General features: G+C 40.5%; 1 protein-coding gene across 1 annotated transcript in view; it reads right to left on the bottom strand.

Annotated features, from left to right (window-relative positions):
• Window positions 1-2,981: 2,981 nt before the first annotated feature.
• ZDHHC2 (zDHHC palmitoyltransferase 2) overlaps window positions 2,982-22,176 on the bottom strand; it is a 71,723-nt gene continuing 52,528 nt past the window's right edge. The window contains exons 9-13 of the mRNA XM_075196326.1: window positions 21,192-21,318; window positions 17,492-17,584; window positions 14,693-14,805; window positions 8,151-8,222; window positions 2,982-3,370 (exon numbers count right to left, since the gene is read on the bottom strand). Of these exons, the coding sequence (XP_075052427.1) occupies window positions 8,182-8,222; window positions 14,693-14,805; window positions 17,492-17,584; window positions 21,192-21,318 (374 nt within the window). The 3' untranslated portion in view covers window positions 2,982-3,370; window positions 8,151-8,181. The remainder of the gene's footprint in view (window positions 3,371-8,150; window positions 8,223-14,692; window positions 14,806-17,491; window positions 17,585-21,191; window positions 21,319-22,176) is intronic.

Here is a 22,176-nt window from a genome sequence, read left to right as displayed (position 1 = left end):
AGAAAAAACAAATTTTCTACCCTGGTCTCAGAAATAACGATTTCCTATCTCACAATGTACATAATATCAAAAATAAGTGCACGTGCAATTATATAAATAGGCGCCCTGTGCTATTTTCCTTTTAAATACATTTATACCCAAAGTTATTTAATAGTGATCCAGTCAGTTGGCTTCAGCAGCAGAGAATTTATGTGAAAAGTAAGCACAGGGATGTAGTTTGTGATCACGAGGGCCCTTTTGGGATAAGACAACGCCAGCGCCTACATAAGAGGCAACCACCTCCTGTACAAATAGTAGGCTAAGTCCTCCCTGCCTTAAATACTCACTGTCCAATCACGAACCAGGAATTCAGTGTGCCTAATTAGCCCCAGGAGGCTTAATGTGCGTGCGCTGATTAGGGAAATGTCCCAGCCATTGCCCTGGTGCCGCAGCGAGACAAGACACAGCATGAGCCGTGACTCGTAACAGTACGGACAAACTTGTTGAGCCTCTTCAAATTCAGAAACTGTTCCCAGACGATGCAGAGTCTGGAATAAAAACCTATGCCTTGTTGACCTGCAGGGACAGGAGAAGTTACCCAAGCTTTTCTGAAGGTTTGCAGACTGTTTTGTAACTCTTCCAACTCTATTAGGTATAACAGAGTCTTGGCTTGAGCAAAGGAATTCCCCCTGGGATACTGATGAAACTATATTGTATGCACTTCTTACAATGTCTAAAACACATTGATCTGTGATAAAGTGGGTCCTATGCCTCTATGTAACTTTTGATGCCTTTCAGCATGTATTGTCTGCTCACTTCCTTTTAGACATCTGTATACAATTTCGCTCTGGTCCCAGATGAAACATGAAGCTTTAAAAACAACACTCCGTCTTTCTATCCATGGGATCGGTCAGGGGAACCCCATCTTCAATAGTGATAGTTGTCCTACTGGTGGTTACAGATGCATCCACTTTTGGCACCAAGCTCCACTTCTGTGCCTCTACATCTTGAATGGATAGATATGTTTCTAATCCTTTTGAGTTAGACTTTTCCACCTGTGACAATTCCTTATAAACTGGAAAAACTCTACCCTTCTTACTGCAGTCTTCAAAAGGGGTTCAGGAACCTCTATGGTAGTTGCTTCCTCATCCATGCCATAGACTTGTATAAATATTTGAGAACAATTTCCACATTGGGCAGATTTATATATCCTAGGTGTTTCTTTAATCTCCCTAGATTCTTTACCAAGGTGTCATCTACATTTCCTTTTCTCCTCTGACTGAGAATATGTATCCTCAAGTCCACACTTGTCTGAGATGTTGCTCTTTTTAAGCCTTGCATATCACACAGTCCTTCCTTTGTCACAAAAGACTGTTTCGTCCAGTTTATATGTTCCTTAAACTTACATAGTGGCTTACCTTGAGCGGATGCCCTTTGGCTGTCTGAGGTTGGACTCTGTTCCACTGCAGACATCTGGCTGCTACGGTAACAGTGAACATGGTAATCCTTTTCCTTCAGCACGGTCCTTTGACTGGAGTGAAATTCAAATTCGAAAGTAGCAGATTGGTGTTCCCCAGGAAGCCAACCCAGTCCTCTGCTGGCTTCACAGGTGGTGCGTCACCAGGACCACAGGGATGGTAAACCCCTGCACTACAAAAAAATAAAATAAAACATTCCCTGATCTACCTCATACTAATGACAGCTGTCTTATATATTGGCTGGGAGCATTTTCATTTAACTTATCTCTACATTATTATTATCACCTTTTATATATATATATGGCGCCACAAGCCTCCACAGCGCCTTACATAGGGGATTAGAACATACAACAAAATAGCAAGATTACATACAGATAAGAACAATGGATACAGATTGACAGAATAATACATGCATGGATGCAATCAACAGAACAAATCACATGGCCTAAAAAAAATTATAATTTAGCATAAGACACAACAGGGACAGAGGGGAGGGCAGACAGTGGGGAGACATAAGGTAGAGAGGACTCTGTCTATCAGAGCTTACATGCTAAAGGAGGGCGGGGAATAAGAGACAATAGGAGGAAATGGGAACAACTGGCCTAGTGGGATTCGTGATGGTACAGAGTCCTGGAGGGTCCAAATACTGCAGTGGCCTATTTGGGCAAAGACATAAACTGGAAAGAGAACCTACCCATTGTAATGGCTGCCATGGAGGAATAAAGATTTGAGATTACATTTTAGGGTGCTGTGAAAGGAACTAGTGCGGAGCAGGGGTTACATTTTTATGACCTTTTCTTTTTATGATTTGCCTTATCTAGGCAGCATTATATATAAAGTTATCTAACTCTAGCTAGCAACAGATCACTAATATCGGTGATCTATTAATGCTGAGATAGAGGGAAGAGCTACATGAAAAAACAACCAGTATTTAACTTATGTGCAAAATATTAAACTATTTTCACCCCTTACATTGTAACATGGTTTGTCCAGAAGACTTACTCCTTTTTTTTTCTTTGCTCTCCTTAATGATTCAGGCCCACCATGTTTTATGTGTTACTTAGCACAGATGTCAATAACAACAGTCATGTGTAGGGCTGAATGTCTTGGTTTTCCCTGGACAGTATGTATTCTCCCTCCCCCATTAAAACACTTCAGAAAAGTTATTTATATTACAAAAGATTAACACATGCAGGGAACTATGATTGAATTTTGGATGGCTTTAATGTGTCCGGAACACATTTGGGGACATCCATGGTCTCTTCACTATTTTAAATCGCAGGACCAAGCCACTGTTCTGGGGACTTTTCAGCCATCTATAATAATCTTATTATATTTCACCATATTCTAGTCAGGGATGTCTCCCCACACCGCTGTCACACTCTGAGGGTTCTAAGGTTCTACACCGAACTACTGGAACATTATATATTTTGTGATTGTACTTCTATGAAACATTAAATATGTATTAAATACATTCTGACAGACTTAGGAAATAAAAATAAAAAAATGTACCTTCGGACTCAGTAGGTGTTGATGTCATTTAATGAGATCTTCAATAACATGTAATTGGCCTCATTAATTAATATACTGTTTGCTTTTACATACAAAATATGCTGCCATCAATCTTGCATTCAAGAATTATAATAATGTTTCTTCTTGGAAGAGGAATGACGATAATGCTTGTTTGTGCTATAATATCATAAACATGGTCAAAGTACAACTTTGCAACATTGCATACAACATAGGACTGCCAAGTGTTCACTACAAATATTTCCTCTTCCTTCCATTACATCATTCAATACCACAACAGACTTCTTGCACGGTCACATTTCCTGGTGTTGGCACAGATGTAAAGCTAGCCAATGAGAGCATGACTTCTTCTTCAGATGAACATCTGTACATGGACCTCAAGCCTGTAAAATGAAGAATAGAGAGAACACTGATTGGCATGTCGAAGTCAGCAAATTGGATAAAGTCATTTCAATTAATATCGAGCAAACTTGATTGTCTTTGTCTGAAATTATGCATAGAGCACGCCACGGCGTAAAAGGGCGTATCCAGCCGCAACACGTGGCAATAAACAGTTTCTACACTTTTACACTCATTCGCACAAACATAAACATTTGTAAATAGTACACATTAATCGTAGTCGCAACACATAGTTATTTTTGTCGAAATATAGTAGTGTTTATATGTAATAATATAATGTATATGCATATTAGTGATGCATATGGTTCAGGTTAAAGGAAATAGGTCATGTCTGATATCATATTAATCCCCTTTACATCAGCAGCTGTTCGGTGCATTCGGTGAAGAGATCGCACATTGCATACTCTAGTTATTGATGTTAGGGAATAAACCTTTAATATGATATTAACTGTGAAATGCTAATGGACTGATTGTAATTGGAGTTTTGGCGGGAAGAACAGAGCTCATCCCCTGGAGAGATGACCCCCACCTTTGGATTCCTTAGATTGAATTAGCCTATCATGTGCAACCCCCTGGACCCTCCTGAAGCCTGGACCAATAGAAGCAAGCTAACCCATCTGCATTGTTTCACTGTATCTCTGTGTGCATATAAGCAGTAGCTCTCATGTAGTGTTCAGTCACCTTGACCACAGACTTCAGACCTGAATGACTGTACACTGGATCCAGAGCGCCTGCGATAAGTAACGGCTGTACTTATTATTATTTCGCTTGAATTATTCTGCTACTTTTTGAGAATAAATATTTGTGCGTTGGAAACAAATCGAGATTCGACAATCGTTATTGGATAGCGACAAAACGCTCTTAACAGGCAATACTGCTTGTGATGAGGATCTACTTCAACTAAATGGACAATATTTTGAAAAAAATGGATGTATGAAGTTTCATATAGAGGTGCATCATTTTTTCTGGAACCTCACATTACTACTCTGCAAATACACCTTAATCTCTACTTAGGTAACGCCCCCTAGTGGCATTTTAGTAAACTCTGCACCCCAGGGAACACAGGAGGGGTCACCTAAAGGGCAATTTAGGTATTTGTGAAAAGTGACCCAAGCTGGTTGCTATGGTGATAACTCAGCCCAGCCTGTGAGAGACTGAGTGAGAAGAAGGAGGGGCTGTCAGCAAGAGGGGGGAGAGACACAGACAGAGAGGCACAGAACCAGCAGAAATGATGTGAAAACTGGGGACCTTGGACAGTGGAGGTGGCTGTTCCAGGGTCCCTTGGCATTACCCAGGAGCGGATGAGTGGCGGCTGCTGCCTAGAGACAATCATTACTGTCCCCTAAGCAAGGGTGGGGGACCCCATAAGGGGAAGGACCCCAGAAGAGAAATGAGGATTGCTGCATGCAGTAGATTGCTGCATGCATTGCTGCATATACAGAGATGAGGAGTCCCTCATCCCAGTGAGGGGGAGAACCCCATATCACTAAAGAGAACCCCAAGAGAGAGAGGGGAAAATTTTGCATAGAAGATAGCCTGGAGTGAGGGTTGCTGCAAGAGGCATGGTAGCTGAAGTGTCAGAGCCAGGGGCTGAGAGTACACAGACAGGAGTGTCAGAGCCAGGGGCTGTGCGTACACAGAGTAAAGTGTCAGAGCCCAAAGGAGAAATGATCCCCGCAGGAGGGGTGAGCTGCAGTTGAGAGTTACACAGCTTGTGTCAAAACTGCATTGAGGTGAAGCTGCCTGCCTGTCAGCATCAATGTGAGTGCCCCTGCAGAGAAGGGGTGAACTGCAGTGAAGTATGGAGTACTGGAGTGTAAGAGACATGTGAATTATGTTATATCACATCTAGATAACATTAAGAACTGTGCAGGAGGAGTATTATTATTATTATTCTTAATTTGTTAGGCGCCACAAGAGTTCCGCAGCGCCGTACAAACCACATACACTAGACTACACAAGGTGAAACATTACAAACAGAAAACAAAAATACCAAAATTTCAGAGACTCCAGGAAGGCTAATGCAGTAAAGATGGAGCAGAAGAACAGGTATGGAGAACAAAGGGAAGAGGGCCCTGCTCAAATGAGCTTACATACTAAGGGAGGGTAGACAGAACTCAGGCACATAGGGAACAAGTTGAAGTAAGTGGGGAGAGAACAGGGGGGCTGGGAGGAGAGAGAGGGAGAAGAAGTGGAGCAGATGAGGGGGTTAGGTGGAAGGTTGGTAGGCTTTTAGGAACATGTAAGTTTTGAGTTCCCGCTTGAAGGAGGACAGATTGGGAGAAAGACGGATGGAGCGAGGAAGGTCGTTCCAGTGAAGGGGGGCAGCATGGGAGAAGTCTTGGATTCTGGAGTGGGAAGAGGTGATCAGAGTGGAGGAGAGGCGACGGTCATTGGGATGGGAGTGGGGGAGGCCAGTAAGGAGGAGGTAGCAACCACATTCATATTGCTTATTAAAAACTGTGCTGGAGAGAGTATTATTGCTACAACCATTATGATTATCGTGCTGGAGGAAGAGGAGTGTAAATAAAGAGTTCAGTTTGTGATAGAGATGGTCTGGCGCCCAAATTGTTGTGACTTTTATTGCTGCACCACAAAGTGACATCATCACCTGTGCCCCACTACTTACAAAGAATCACCTGCATGTGCAGGGACCCTCTGGTTAGTTACACCCATGCCCATCAGCTAGCCAGGGCTTGAGAAGGAGGTGCACTGTGTAACCTTTGCACCCCATACTACACACAGTGACAGGGGGTTACACTTATTTTAGCAAAATATGTGGGATTTCCAGCTAAATAGAGGTCCCATGTTTGTGTTATAGAATTGCATATATGGAGTCCCATTCCTGAGAGAGGCTTGGTACTAATTAGTGCTTGGTGATCCCACAGGCTTTTCACTAACATTTTACAGATAAACCAAACATAGATATAATATTTTTTGCAGACTGATTTAAAGGGATATTCATTAATATACATAAAACTGTAAATGAAAGACAATCAATCGGTTGTTAAGGGTTACACAGGATTAAATATATGATACTGCACTTCAACATTAATAGTATATTTTAATCACTAAACAGCAGTCAGTATATTTCACACAGTGTTTCATTATTATACTGTGTTTTATGTGTATCTAGTCAGATTATCATTTTTACAAACATGTGGAGACATGTAAAGTATGACGGTGACAATGAATATGGAGTTAGATTGTGAGGGGAAAGTCACCATTTTATATATTTCAGACTTGAAATCAGCTACATGCTGTCACGAGTTGCGGCAGTGCCCGAGTTACCGCAACTCTCTGCCCACTGTGCAGCTACGTCCTGGCCATCACCATGACGACCGGAACGTCATTTCTTCTGTCAATAGCGCCGTGTTCCGGCGTGATCTAACAGTGTTTAAATTGCCCGGCTGCTCTGATTGTGTTTAAAACACAATCAGAGCAGCTGGGCAGCACACTCTCACTGCCTGTCTCTGCCGAACGGACCTGCACATAGTGTGCAGCTGCAGGCTGTCAAAAAGGGACTAAATTGCACCCCCTAAATCGTCCCCGGAAAATACAATTTTAGATCCACCCCTGTTTTATACATGTGGCTTATTGTTTGGGGCTTTCTTTGTGGCAGAATTAGGAGTGTGTAGGGACATTCTACAACTCCAGGGGGAGCTCTCTTATGAATTAAATTGGTTCATTTGTATATTTATACATGTTCCTGGTTTGTGTTATTTCCTTTGCCAGTTTTAAACTAGTAATTAATTAGCAGCCCCCTGAGGCTGATTGTCAGCCCTGTGTCTCCTCCTTTCTGATTGGCCCATCAATGTATGTAAGGCAGGGAGGGCTTTGCATCCCTGACGGTTATAGATTCCTGTGTGCTGCACGTGTGCTTTTGCTCCTGCAGATATTCGATATCTGTGACCTGATTCCCTGTTGTGACCTCGGCCTGTTTTCTGGATCCTGCTTGAACTCCTGTGCCCCTTGACCTTTGCCAGTTTTTGTATATTCCTGTATACTGCCTGCCCAGACCTTTTGCCTGTCCCTTGGTTATCCTGCTTGCAAGTCTCCCACAACCCTGGCTTGTTCCTGACCTCCTCCTCCAGCATTCCGCTTACATCCTGCACTGTGGTTATTTGGATAAGCTTTAAATACCCCTGAGCTTAAGTCCTGGGGGCATGCAAGTACCTCCGAACAAGTATAGTTCTACGGGAAAGGCGGCTGCTAAAGGTGAAGACCTCTGTTAGCCTGGTTCTAAAAGCTTATCTAGTAACCGCAGTCCTAACACATGCTAAATACATTGTAGTTAGATAATAATTTGTACTTATATGTGTGACGATAGCCATCTATAGTGTGCCCTATCCTCCATTACATTACAAACTATCCTATTTGGGAACTATGTGCCACCTCTTATGTAGGACCTTGTTGTCTATCTGACTGACTTATGGTCTATGGTATGGAGCTCTACAATGGTTTTTGTGGTCTCCATGTTCCTAAACAACCTAAAATAACACATCTGCTGTTTTATCTTTTGCGTTAATGGAATCTGGTGTTGAACACTGAGTAATAGCAGACTGTATGGCCGTTCTTATGAAAGACAGACAGCTTTTATATAGGACATAGGGAAAGAGTTTAGCACCCACAGCTCATGTGCAATGTTTCCCCATCTAGAAACCCTCAAAAGAACCTTGTGACCATGTGACATATTAAATCAACAAATAGAGAACTATATATATTCAAGGCTGGTTTGTGATAAAGAATAAATTATTATCTTACTTTCTTCAACATCTCCAACATTTCCGAACAGCTAGGTTTCTTTCTCTATAGTTAATGCTGGGTTACTCGTACCTACAGGAGAGGGAAAGACAGAAAGACATTGGTCCAACAGCCCAACTTAGATGCAGAATAATACATTAAAAGAGAAAGCCACCGATACTAAATATTCAAATGAAAACACCCTGACAGCCTGAACTCTTGTTTTGGATACTCACCTTCCATCATCTTCATACTGGGCCATTCTCTTTGCAGCAGGCAGAGGAATTCTGACTCTTCACTGTTGCCGATACTTGTGTCAAGATCAACTGATTGGCTGTTGCAGCTGTCCAATCAGTGCTCTAGACACAAGGGGCCTGATTCATTAAGGCACGCAGAAGTAACGAAAATCTAGTTTTTTTAAAAAGGCACATAATGTGGGTATACACACGTCCATATTGAACTACAAGCAGATTGAAGAAAAGTCTCTTGTTGAATATGGGTCTAGGTACGCTCTGCACTGACAGACAATACCCTGTAGGATACATCCAATACCTATGTGGAATATAAAATCCCAGCAGTACACACAGTAAAAAATAAATAAGTAAAAAATAAAAAAGAAATAAGTATAAATATATATAAATATATATATAAGTTATTATCACCTGTTAATAATATAGTCACCCTCCCCCTCCAACCATTAAATAAATGTATCATAATGTTATTAATGTCTACTGTACATAAAATTCATTTTTATAGTTGCTCTTGATTGCAAATACTTGTTATAGCTGTATACCCATCTGTCATCACTATCTCTCAGCATTTACACCTGCCCTGTAGCTGGGGCAAGCGATAAGAAAAATACGTGCTTTAGAGATCCATCAGCCCTTACTGTACATAGGCTATATGCATACGGCCATTCCCCCCCCTGCTCCGCCCATGAACTCGTAGGCTGTCGTAAGTCACCTCTGTGCTCGAAGATGAATTGGATGTTCTTGCGTTCACTGGCGTATGGTCCACTTCTGGGCATGAGCAGAGCAATTTTGCGCGAAATATGGCATGCACTGTATTAACGTTCCTTTATGAATCATGTCCAAGATGTTGCAGCAGCAAAATAGTCTAACTGCGGCATGGGAATGACCTGTTACAGACTGCATACATACTGACCCCACCATTCTGCTAGTTTCGGTTTACCATGAAATTATTTAATAAATGGAAATCTTAAATAGAGCTTTACCTGTGAGCATGCAACACAACAAATATGAAATGTGTAATTCTTGCTACAAAGAAATACATTTAAATTGTTTAGAAAATTATCCAGATTTGAGAAACTACTATTTGACCCCTAGTTTGCTCTGTGTATCCAATAGCATTCTCCATCTAGTCCTAGGGCTCGGCTTGCCTATTGAGTTTGGATGTGTAGGCCTCAATGCACTCTCCTCACTTCTCTGACTAACTAACACCAATACCCCTCTTCTAATCAAAGTGTTTAGGACCACCCCAATAAAAGATTCCTCTCAGCTTCCTCCCAGTCAACGCTAATTTCCATTTGGGTTAATTCCCCCCCCCCCCCCCCAAAACAACCTTACTGCTCTACTACTTGGCTATCTGTGGGTGTACAAATGTTAAATGATGCAGCCTCCTCTCAGACTTTCCCATCTTTCAGAGATTATAACCAAATATTCAGCTTCCATTTTTAGCATTACCTTTAGTCAGGGAGTTTTTACCAATCACTGTAAGATTGTGTCAGCTAGGACTGCACTGATTTCAAGAACCTGTGCAGAATAAAAGTTGTCCTGTGACCTCACCTCCAGCTAATGTGGTCTCCCAACGTCTCTTCTAAAGCTCCACACAAAGTGGGAAACAGATATAACCGAAACATTGGAGGGAGAGAAGTGGTGGGATAGTTCAATTTGTGTTAAAATCAAGAAAAATGTATAGATACATTGTTGTAGCTGGTATTACGTACCAACCAGATTACATCAAATGTTTAGATACATTGTTGTAGCTGGTATTACGTACCAACCAGATTACATAAAATGTTCCCCACCAGTTGCAATACATCCTGTAGATCTTGTTCATGAATTAACTCTCCTGTCACATTTTGTGTGATTGCCCCAAACAGAAAGGCTTTTGCACTGCGATTAAAGACTTCTTTACTCTCAAGTCGTAGCGCCTCTTTCCTTCAAATATTTCCTGCTTTCCTTTCCCTGCCACAAGGCAACAAAACGTAATGTTTTGAAGCATAACAATAGGTTTGTATGAGCTGATCTCTACGTCCAAGTATCACAGTTACTGTACGTATTTCATTACAGAAGATGTGATTTTAAGGGTGATTTTAATTTGCAGCATGAATGAGCGCTTGGTTTGAAGCTGTAGGCAAGGTGAAAGAATTTTAAAGAATAAATTTAAAAAGCCTAAATTAAATGTAATAGCTAAATACAGTAGCATCAGTTCAAACCAAAAATCCACCAATATAGATGGAAGCATAAAATTGTCCATTAATATGCCTTTCATTATTGTCAAACATCTTTATATATTATTATCACTGTATTGATCTTCATGTGGTAGAGATATCAAATTGTTGCTTGTACTGTGCAAGATAATAGAACACCACATGTTTTACGGTGTATCAAAAAAGGAAATCTGTAATTTGGGTATATTTATCCCTTGACGACAGGAAGTCTGCACAGCACATGCATTCATTTGTATGGAGCACAGAGTCTGTAACAATTTGTTTTAGAGATCTGTTTATCACACAGCCTGAGAGGCCTCAGACACATATCATTCTGTGTAAGGTTATTATTATTATCAGCAGTTAACGGCTTCTGGGACATCCAGGTCACTGATTACCTCTATCGTGATACGAGGGCATGAAAATGTAAAACCACCGTATAACAGTCTAGATTCACTATACCATGACTGGCCATATGTCAGCAGTACATAACTAGCATTAGTAATCCCTATTTCTCATCAGTAACTTGTCCTATGTATTTAGAGGTAATACAAGTTGTTTCAGCCAAATTAAATGATTGCAAAATAAATCTAACTGAGAAATGGACATCAATTATACATTACCTCCAAATCTGCAATGTCCATTTCTAATTCTAAAATTAGCAAACTGTAATTCTATTTTTACAGTTCAGCCCTCAACCCCCATTGTAACTCCTGTACTGACCCTGAATAGAAGCATTAAATACTTAAAAAACAAATAGAAACTGTGAGTCCACTATGCAATATAGTTGTTGCAAGTATGAAATAAAATAGAAATGAAACAGAAACAGAAATTGATATCTTGACAGAATCAGTTAGAGAGCATTATCTAATATAGCCTAGTTATTTTGGGATATTGTTGAATATATCAGGACTTTGCACGGGCTGCTCCCCTGCTGTGGAACGATCTTCCACGTTCCATCAGGTTAGCATCTACTCTCAAAGGCTTCAAGCGTGCCCTTAAGACTCATTTCTTTATTCAAGTCTATCAGTCCTACTAACTTTCTTGTCCTGGCTCTCTCCCCCAGTTAGTACCACCCTTTATGTGTCTCCCCCTTCCCTTTAGGTTGTTAGCTCTCATGAGCAGGGCCCTCTTTCCTTGTCTGCTCCTTCTACTGTTCCTTCACCCTCTGTACCTCTTGGCCTGCTTCCCTAGCCCTGTTTTCCCTGTTTTATTAATCTTCGGCCTTCTTCTCGCCGATTTCTACTATCCCTTTCACTATCTGTCAGATATAATCTGATTTGCTTTACCCGGTCACCTGTGTTTGTATATATTTGTGTATCATGTTGTGTCTTGGTTCTGTTTTCTGTATATGTAATGTACGGCGCTGCGGACCCTTTGTGGCGCCTTATAAGTCAAAGATAATAATAATAATAACAATAATAAATATTTGTTTTTTTTATTCCACTTTGAAATATTCCATGTAAGTGGGCTGTTTATCTAGCAATGAATAACCATCATGGAGTACGGGAGCACAAGTGGGGCAACCTTGTGTAAATTTGTTTAGAACTGGAGCATAGTACTGAATGAAAGAGGGCTTCCAATTACTTGCTTAGCTGTCCTGTTGTTATTGTTTAGGGGGCACATAAAAGGCATCAGCTGAAATAGTCAATAACGAGTACAATACAAACTGCAGTGCTTTGCACTCCAGAGGTTAAGACTACACCTATTGAAAGTAATTACAACACTACAATACAAATAGCATTGTATGGCATTACACAGGCCCATGACCTTCTGATCCCTTTGCTGGCAATTAAATCCATGTCCCAATTTAATAATGGGATAATTACAAATAAAACCTTGCAGTGTTTTAGAACTCTGTTAACCTCACCAATAAAAGCTTAGAAAAACTCAGAACCTAAAGATGCTGTAGGAGTGTAATGTGTGTGACAAACCTACCACTGCTGAATGTCTGTCCAGGCATAAGGAACAGGTCAATTACCTCCCATACAATCCATACAATAATAGCTATAACATGGCCATAGCAGAAATGATATAAAGTTACTCTATGGTTCCATGGAAGAAATTCTCAATCTTTTGTCACATACCCTGTAATATTGCAAGCTCTAAATAATAACCTTATTCCTCTTTATCCTTTGCTACATTTTATTATTTAAAAGTAATGCAAGCTTATGTCATATTAAAATGTAACAGGGTGACTGATGTATGCCAAAGAGTAAGACACCCTACAGGAGACAATAAAACAAATAATCAGAGACTGTTATATGCAGAAACCGCTGTTCACTAACAATAAGTACTACACAGAGCTGGGTGCTGACCAATAAGTAGAAGTACTGACAGCAATTTAATAAAAGAATATGTAAAAAACAAAATGTCTTTTTTAGTTTTTACATGAAATACATAAACCAGGATGTTCTTAATGGGGACTGTACATAAAATCCATTTTTATAGTCTCTCTTACTTGCAATGCAAACAAATGTTCTGCCATACATACATGTCAGTAATCACTATCAGTCGGCACTTACACCTGACCTGTACCTGTTGCAAGTGATACGGTGATGAAGAGATATGTGTGCGCCCAATCTCGGCACACCCTTACTGTACATTGCCTATGTGCATCTGCCCCCTCAAGTCGTAGTCAGTCAGTAGTGTCTTCTGCGTTCAGACACTGCGTTCACTGGCGTAAAGTCCGTTTTTGAGCATGTGTAGAGCACACATAGCGGGACTTACGTCCGAAGATGAATCAGGCCCATTGCATTTATTTTGCACCCCCACTAAGATGAATCAAAGTTTTCAACTGCGTTGACATGCATTACATGCACTGAGATGGAACAAGTGTAAAAAATACGCACTGCTATGTAATGCATGTGAAACACTTGTAAGGACACAAATACATACGGTCTAATTATGATACAATGATTTTTATTTTCATAGCCACTTATGTGCGCTTAAGTTAGCATTAGTACATATCTTAAGTGCAGAATTGTAAAGCCAGCGTCTATGTAGCCTTAAGGTCTGGACTTTTTAGATGTATGGATTTTTAGGTAAGTGAAGTTAGCCTTTAAGTAACGTCATTTAAACACATTATAGATGCCAGTGGCAGGTCACATGGTAAAACATTCCAATGAGGAACATATGACAGTAAAACAAATTACCAATGAAACAATTCACCCCAGAAGGCGTCTCTGTGTCATTCTACTTTACAATCTGAGTCTTACCCAGAGAGCTGCTCCCGCTAGGCATGACCTGTTCATATGTTCTTAAATGTAACTTCTAGCTTTTTTATTACTTGTTATTTTTGCATGTATTTTATATGTTGTCATTTTGAAACATAGACTACAAATATAATTTCATTTCAATTTCCATTTCATAAGTAACCTTAGAGCCCATGCTCTTAGCTTCAATGAAAGACTTCTATTTCCATGCGAACGTCAGTTGTTTTCAGACTTTTTTTAATAATTTTGCCCCTTTGTTTGTCAATGCAGAAGGGCCAGCTTCACATCAGAGCACTAGCAAGCATGGACTATTGTATAGCGGTGTAGTGACATTTAATGGCCCTATTATTATTATGGGACTAGTAAAGGGCCTCTATGTGCAGTTACACTAAGTCAATGACAGAGGGCTCCACAAGAGGGCATGCATTATGTTTGAAGACTTATTGGTTGTGAGCGTCAACTTCTAATCCATCTTTTATAATGGTGTGCACTATATTACAGTATATGACGTCAGAGAGCTTGTATAGTTCCTGTAGGATAGTAACTGGCTGGTCAGTCAGGGATGATATCGTTTAGCCCGGATCATTGTGCTGTTGTGGCGTCTGACTGTACAAAACTGGCACATTAACAGAGGAGAATATCAAAAGGAATTCCTGTCCTTCTCTCAGGTCCAGTTATCTGTGCCCGGTTCAGGTTACAGCCTTCCCTGATGCAGATAACAATATTATACCTAACTAAAGACTACAGTGCTATGTACACCAGCATGTGAACATGAAACATCACTTATTTTACATGGAGACTTATTCCACTTACTTTGCCAGTTCTATTTCCAAATAATTACCATGTTATTGTTATGTTATATCGGGTACATAAAAGCAATCAATGTGACACCTTACCGAGTTTCCCCTTTTCACCATTGCAGCTGCTGTCGGCCCAGGACTGGGTGTCAGTCAGGAGATGGCTTTGGGACTCTCGGAGGGGTTTAGCTGGGAATTGATGGTTTTCAATACTGGTGCAGAAAAGGAAACACAACAGTTTAAAAGTCACCATTTATCATATAAGTATATAATACAATATACATTGAATATGATATAATGCTACCAATCAGACTACTATTTTGCAGAAGTCAAAAGATAAAATGTACAATATGTAAATATCTTCCTATATATTTAATTTTGCTAACATATTATGGGCACCATACACATCAATGTTACGGTTTAAATTTAACTTTATTCAGAATAGGAACTTTCTTCATTTCTCATGTTTACCCCTCTGCAGGGGGGCCACCTGGGGGGACTGTTGTAAGGGGCCCTGACTGGGTGGACCGCCAGAGATATGTGTGACGTCCTGATGGGGGAGAGCCCGCCTCAGCCCCAATCACACTAGTCTCCGGGGAACTCATGTGATTCCTGGTGACATCCCAATCACATATTCCGGCCACAGCACACTGACTGATCTCATCATCTCCAGCAGTGACCGTTAACAGACAGTCTAATGGGCAGGAGGGGAGGCCTGATGGGCATGTACAGGGCATGTGGAAACGTTTGACAGGCGTGTAATGGGCATGTCAGGAGATCTCCACGTGGAGGAGTTTTTTAGTACATGAAGCATCTGCGAGCTTGTGTGAGTTTGAGTGCATGTGGGTGCATATGAGGAAAGGGGGGGGGTCTAAGGACATATGGGGCTATTTTGGACCACGTGGGAGTCTGAGTGCATGTGGGTGCATATGAGGAAAGGGGGGGGGGGGTGTCTAAGGACATATGGGGCTGTTTTGGACCACGTGGGAGGTCTGAGTGGCACGTGGTGGAATTTTGCAGCAAGTAATGTTGGTGCATTTTGGGATGAGTGATGTGGGTGTGCCAAGGTCATTTTTGATATGTTTTTTTAATTCTAAAAGCTAAGGGTAAAATGCTGCTCTTTTGAAGGCTGTATGTATGCATGTAAGTATGTATGTATTACATATTGTGTGACCTGTGTTATGTACCGTCTACATTTATTGATTGGCTTTCCATATTTCATGTTCTTATACATTTTTCAAACAGGCCCCAATGTTCCAAGATCTAGACAAGAAACCAGCAGCAGGCTGTGAAAGCTGCAATAACAGGTAGGAGAGAGCAATACAGTCCACTAACACGGGAGGGACGTAGCATGCAGTTGCTCCGGGTACCATGATTCCATGATACGCCTCTATGTCCACCAAGCCTGGGGAGATGGGGTTTGAGCAGGCGAGAGGGGGCTATCTGTTTAATATGTACTGGGCCCACAATTGCCCCTCTGTATATCTCCGCAGGCCAGTACAAGTAGCTTATCCTCTAGATCAGTATATAAACAGATTTATATCAAGAATAGGCGCTGATGTATTACCAAAGAGCAGCCTAAGATACACAAGAGAAGCCATCTGCTTCTCAAATGGAACATATATATATATATATATATATACACATACATATATATATATATATACACATATATATATACACATATATATATATATATATATATATATATATATATATATATATATATATATACACATATATATATATATATATATATACACACACACACATATATATATATATATACACACACACATATATATGAGCGCAGACCTTCAAAGGTAACTTATGGCTTTCTAGTTGTTGCAGAACTACAACTACCAGAATTTTGAGGTCGGTACACCCACGGTATGTAGAAGTGTATCCAGCCGACTGGAGAAACCCTATCAAATGGTCTTGCCTGGCTTCTAGGATCCATGTGCTGGCCAGAGTATACTGATAGGATTTGCAGGCAAAAGATGGTGGATTCTTACACCAACCAAAGTTAGCACAAATACAACAGACAGAACAGAGGCATGAGGTCTAAGCAACCTCCCTGGTTTTCAACATGGATTTTTGCATGTTGGTTTGAGTTTTGCTGCAGGGAGTCTGCAGATCGCACCCTCAAAGAACCAGAACCTTTTTGCCATGTAATTAAGTGAAGAATACCAGGACGTACCTCTAAACCTGTGCACACATTCTACAATATTACAGAAAATATTGCTCAATTGGCTTAATATCGCTGTATGCCCCCAAAATGACCTAGATGCCAGATAATATTCCTATAGAAATTAATAGGATCATTATCAGGCAAGACGTAAAATGCAATTTAACAATGACCAGTAATGGCCTGTGTGTGATTATCATCTGGCCACACCGGTCAATATGAAGAGGTAAATTATCTGGCTGCTCGATGTCCAATTTGACAATCCATCTCAGGTCAAGTAACAATCCCAATCCTGTCACTCACTCCTAAGTAAAGATTTAGGTTGTAAGGAAACTGTCACACATTAGCAAATTGGATGTTGCCTACTTGCTAGGATTGGCACTGCAGAATCTAAAGGCACGAAGTATAACGTGCCCCTGGTCTTTGCCAAGGACCCCCCCGCAAGGAAGTTTGATTTTGCCACAAGGGACGTGCAGGTCGCGCTTCTCCAGAACAGCTACCAGCTAAGTAGTAGATGAAGAGTGGTCTGGGAGTCCGGGTCAGAGCCGAGTGCGATAACAAATAAGGACCCAAAGGAAAGGTCAAACAAGCTACTTTTATACTGGGTGCTGGGACGGTTGAGCACCACTGCTTTATGCTCATGGCATTTCAGGACTACTAAACAATAATAGATTAATAAATGCCTGGGCAATAAAGAAAACAAAACCTACCTTTTTGTTGCTATATTAGTTCCACTAGGTGTAGATGCTTGCTCAGGATCCTGGTTCACCAGACATGTAGGGAATGAGCCCCCATCCCCTAGGCTGCAATGTAATGAAATAAAAGGTACTTAATATATCATGCAAGGTTGACAACCCAACACAATTTTACAAAAATACCTTTCAAATTAGGTTTTATAGGTAATTATTTCTTACCATAAATTCAACCTTGTCAATATGCCAGATATTAAAATAAGCAGTCAAAGATATACAAACCCCACATTATTAAGGGTTAATAATCTATACAACATAAAACATCTAACTCACCAAAATTATTGGATCTGAAAAGTCTGAGTTCTAAAAACTACTGAATTTACTTCAATCTTCAATTTGCTCCATCATTTTATAGTTTTAAAACTTTTAAGTAGAAGATAATCATTTCAGCATTTCCAGATCAGCCTGTGGGATTAATATTGCTATAAAAGTACAGTGATTTTCTGTTGTGTCTGGAATATCAATTAAGCTGATTAATAATAGACAATGTGTTGCTGTCAACATTACCATAAATCAAAGGAAAGTGCCATGTTTTTAAGAAGTCTCTCCTAGACAATAATGGTAATTTACACAAGTGCAAGACATGTAAGTGTTTATGGCCTTTGTGTCTATATTTTCACAAACACATTGATTTAAAGGCCAAGGCAGTAGAGTCTGTGGGGTGCATATTCTGATGGGAGGAGTTAGGCAGTTTGGGGGTGTTCCTTGAGCATTACACCCACAGATTTTGTTTTAGTGAGGATTTAAATGAGTCTTATTTAATAGTAAAAAGCAAATACAAGTGACACGTAATAAAAGCTCAATTTCTACTCACTGTCATTATTAATATAAAGAATGAATGAAGCCACATTTTAACATGACTACATATCAAAGGTATATAATACAGTCATGGGCAAAAGTTTTTATGATGGCAATTTGCATATACTCCAGAATGTCATTAAGAGTGATCAGATGAATTGCAACAACATTTCCACTGCATTTCAGCCCTGCCACAAAAGGACCAGCTGACATCAGGTCAGTGATTCTCTCGTTAACACAGGTGAGTGTGTTGACAAGGACAAGGCTGGAGATCACTCTGTCATGCTGATTGTTAGAATAACAGACTGGAAGCTTTAACAGGAGTGTGGTTCTTTAAATTATTGTTCTTTCTCTGTTAACCATGGTATCCTGCAAGGAAACACGTGCAGTCATCATTGCTTTGCACAAAAAGGACTTCACAGGCAAGGATATTGCTGCTAGTAAGATTGCACCTAAATCAACCATTTATCGGATCATCAAGAACTTCAAGGAGAGAGGTTCAATAGTTGTGGAGCTTGCTTCAAGGCGCCCAAAAACGTCCAGCAAGATCAAGGATCGTCTCCTAAAGTTGATTTAGCTGCGGGATCAGGGCACCACCAGTACAGAGCTTGCTCAGGAATGGCAGCAGGCAAGTGTGAGTGCATCTGCACACACAGTGAGGCGAAGACTTTTGGAGGATGGCCTGGTGTCAAGAAGGCCAGCAAAGAAGCCACTTTTCTCCAGGAAAAACATCAGGGACAGACTGATATTTTTCAAAAGGTACAGGGATTAGACTGCTGAGGACTGGGGTAAAGAAGTAATTTTCTCTGATGAATCCCCTTTCAGATTGTTTGGGGCAGTTGGAAAAATGCTTGTTCGAAGAAGGAAAGGCAAGCGCTACCATCAGTCCTGTGTCATGCCAACAGTAAAGTATCCTGAGACTATTCATGTGTGTGGTTGCTTCTCAGCCAAGGGAGTGGTCTCACTCACAATTTTGCCTAAGAACACAACCATGAATAAAGAATGGTATCAAAACATCATCCAAGAGCAACTTCTCCCAACCATCCAAGAACAGTTTGGTGATGAACAATGCCTTTTCCAGCATGATGGAGCACCTTGCCATAAGGCAAAAGTGATAACTAAGTGGCTCGGGGATCAAAACATCAAAATTTTGGGTCCATGGCCAGGAAACTCCCCAGAGCTTAATCCCATTGAGAACTTGTGGTCAATACTCAAGAGGTGGGTGGACAAACAAAAACCCACAAATTCTGACAAACTCCAAGCATTTATTAGGCAAGAATGGGCGGCCATCAGTCAGTATGTGGCCCAGAAGTTGATTGACAGCATGCCAGGACAAATTGCAGAGTTCTTCAAAAACAAGGGTCAACACTGCAAATATTGACTCTTTGCATAAACTTAATGTAATTGTCAATAAAAGCCTTTGACACTTATGAAATGCTTGTAATTTTACTTCAGTATACCATAGCAACATCTGACAAAAAGGTCTAAAAACACTGAAGCAGCAAACGTTGTGGAAAACCAATACTTGTGTCATTCTCAAGCCTTTGGCCATGACTGTACACGAATGTGAGACGTAATAAATGCTCAATATCTACTCACTATCATTAATAATTTAACGAATGAATAAAGCCATGTTTAACATTACTATATATCAAAGGTAGTTAGCTGAATAATACATATGAAATAACTAGAGGATAATTATGTCCATCATATTCTCTTTTACCCTCTGTAGCAGGCTGCCATGTTCAGAGGGAGGGGTTTCTCTAACACAGCAGGTGGAGAGTGATTGACAGCTTGGTACACTGGCTTTGCAGAAATGTTCTGTGTAGACTGGTGACATTAATAATAAGGTACGTCCAGCAGGATGGTGGACTCACAAAAGTAGGCATAGATTGATTAGTCTAATGCACATCCCACTTCTATAGGGTTTCCATAGCACTTCAAAGTGTCACCATTCTATGCTGCTCATCACTGAACACTGCCATAGTTGCGCTTGTAACTTATCTCATGGATGCCACTTTAGTAAACTACCACTGTGATATGTCGTAAATGGCATTTATGAGCAGCAAGGTGCAACAATGGGTCAAACACACAGTTTAGAAAAGGGAAAAGAGTGCACAGTCAGAATGTGCACAGATGTGCCCAACATACCAAAATATGGCTTTGTGGTGTTCTGTAGGGATTTGTTAATCTGCTTAAACAGGGGTGTCGAGAGTGTGTGTGTGTAGGGGGGGGAGAGGTACAAAGTACCGGGGCCCAGGCCTGCCTGTGTAGTGGGAGGAGCCACTAACATGGTGTGAACACGCCCCCCTCAGTGGTGATAGAAGGGGACCCAAAGAGTTGCTGTACCGGGCCCGAAACTCCTCATGAAGACCCTGGCTGCAAACACCATCTTGGGGGTAGTTAGATTAAAGAAAAAGGGATGTTAAGGTGTTTTTGTACTGCAAAAATAAATAAAGCCCCCTTAAATATAAGCCACTGGTAGTGAGTGTGGCAGCCTGAGCCAGTCTGTAATAACACCCAAAGAGAGGTGCCCCAGTGACAGACAAAGGGGTGAATAACAGTATACTGCAGCCTGCAATACATTTTTGGGATGGGGATGAGAGGTGAGAGGGGAAGGTTGGGCTAAAATGAGTTATTGCACCTGGTCCTCCATAGTCACTGTTCCAGCAATTGAAATTGTTGTACTGACAAGTTACGTAAACACAGCCGATATGGCCAATAATGAGACACACTCTCATAGAAAGTATCTTCAATACATTTATAGCAACTAACTACAAGTCATTAGGAAGAAGTATGTTAGTTCTGAAACTGCTGTAAGGTAAAGTTAAATTTTAGGTCTAATTCTAGCTTACTATACCTGGTAAACACCGGCAGCAGCCAGTATTTCTTCTCATCCCCAAATACCTGTCGCAGGTTTTTGCTAAACCCAAGGCTGAAGCCATTTTTGTCTGTGCCGTGTCTGAATATCGGTGATCTGAAAGCCTCTGGTATAAACAAATGACATGCACAAAGTTACACTTGTACAAGTAATACCATGTACAATGACATGGTTAATAAGACTAGATTATTAAAGACATGCGGTCATAGATCTTCAACTTACTTGGACACTGATAAATAGACACTATTGCTAATTGATACATAAAAAAAAAACAGTTCAAGATGTATTTATTTAAGCATTTCCAATGGCTTCCTCCCTGTTACTTGAGACAAGTAATTGTGAATGAGCGAGTCAACTTGGTCAAGTTCGCAATTTGTACAGATTTTACTGCTTCAAAAGATCCTGCATTTCAGTGGTCGGTTTAAAATAACCAGTTAGAATGCAGGTAAAAAAAGGAATGGAAGCCGGCAGATAAGGACTGATAGTGACATGTAGAATGTTTAAAGAGTCTTTAAACTTCAGCAAAAGTTAATCAACATGCAAAAATCATCTTGTAACATACAAAAATTACATATTTAAAATGTTTCTAAAACAAAAATCTGAAAGGAAATCTAAAGCAGAGGCTTTCTTTTCTTTATAGAAACTAAAATCAGCGCTGAGATAGCAGGCAATACCAATGATAATTGACAATTGAATCCACGTAATAAAAATAAATTCACATTTATTAAACAGCATATGAATAAACAAAACAAAATAGACAATATATGTATCAGTGCACTGATATTAACACATCTGCTCATAATCATAGATCTCACAAATAATATAAAAATGTATGTACTTCTAACTTGTTCAACCATGGTGATCATCACTGAAATATCTCTGACAGGGCCTGATCAACCACTAGGCTGACCAGGCTGCAGCCTGGGGCGCTGGGTCCCGGGGGGGCGCGGCGCTGCGGGAATTT

This window comes from Mixophyes fleayi, chromosome 1 (genome assembly GCF_038048845.1).
Source record: "Mixophyes fleayi isolate aMixFle1 chromosome 1, aMixFle1.hap1, whole genome shotgun sequence".
NCBI lineage: Eukaryota > Metazoa > Chordata > Amphibia > Anura > Limnodynastidae > Mixophyes > Mixophyes fleayi.
Note: the sequence above shows the minus strand (reverse complement) of the source record. Positions and strands in the feature narration are given on the sequence as shown.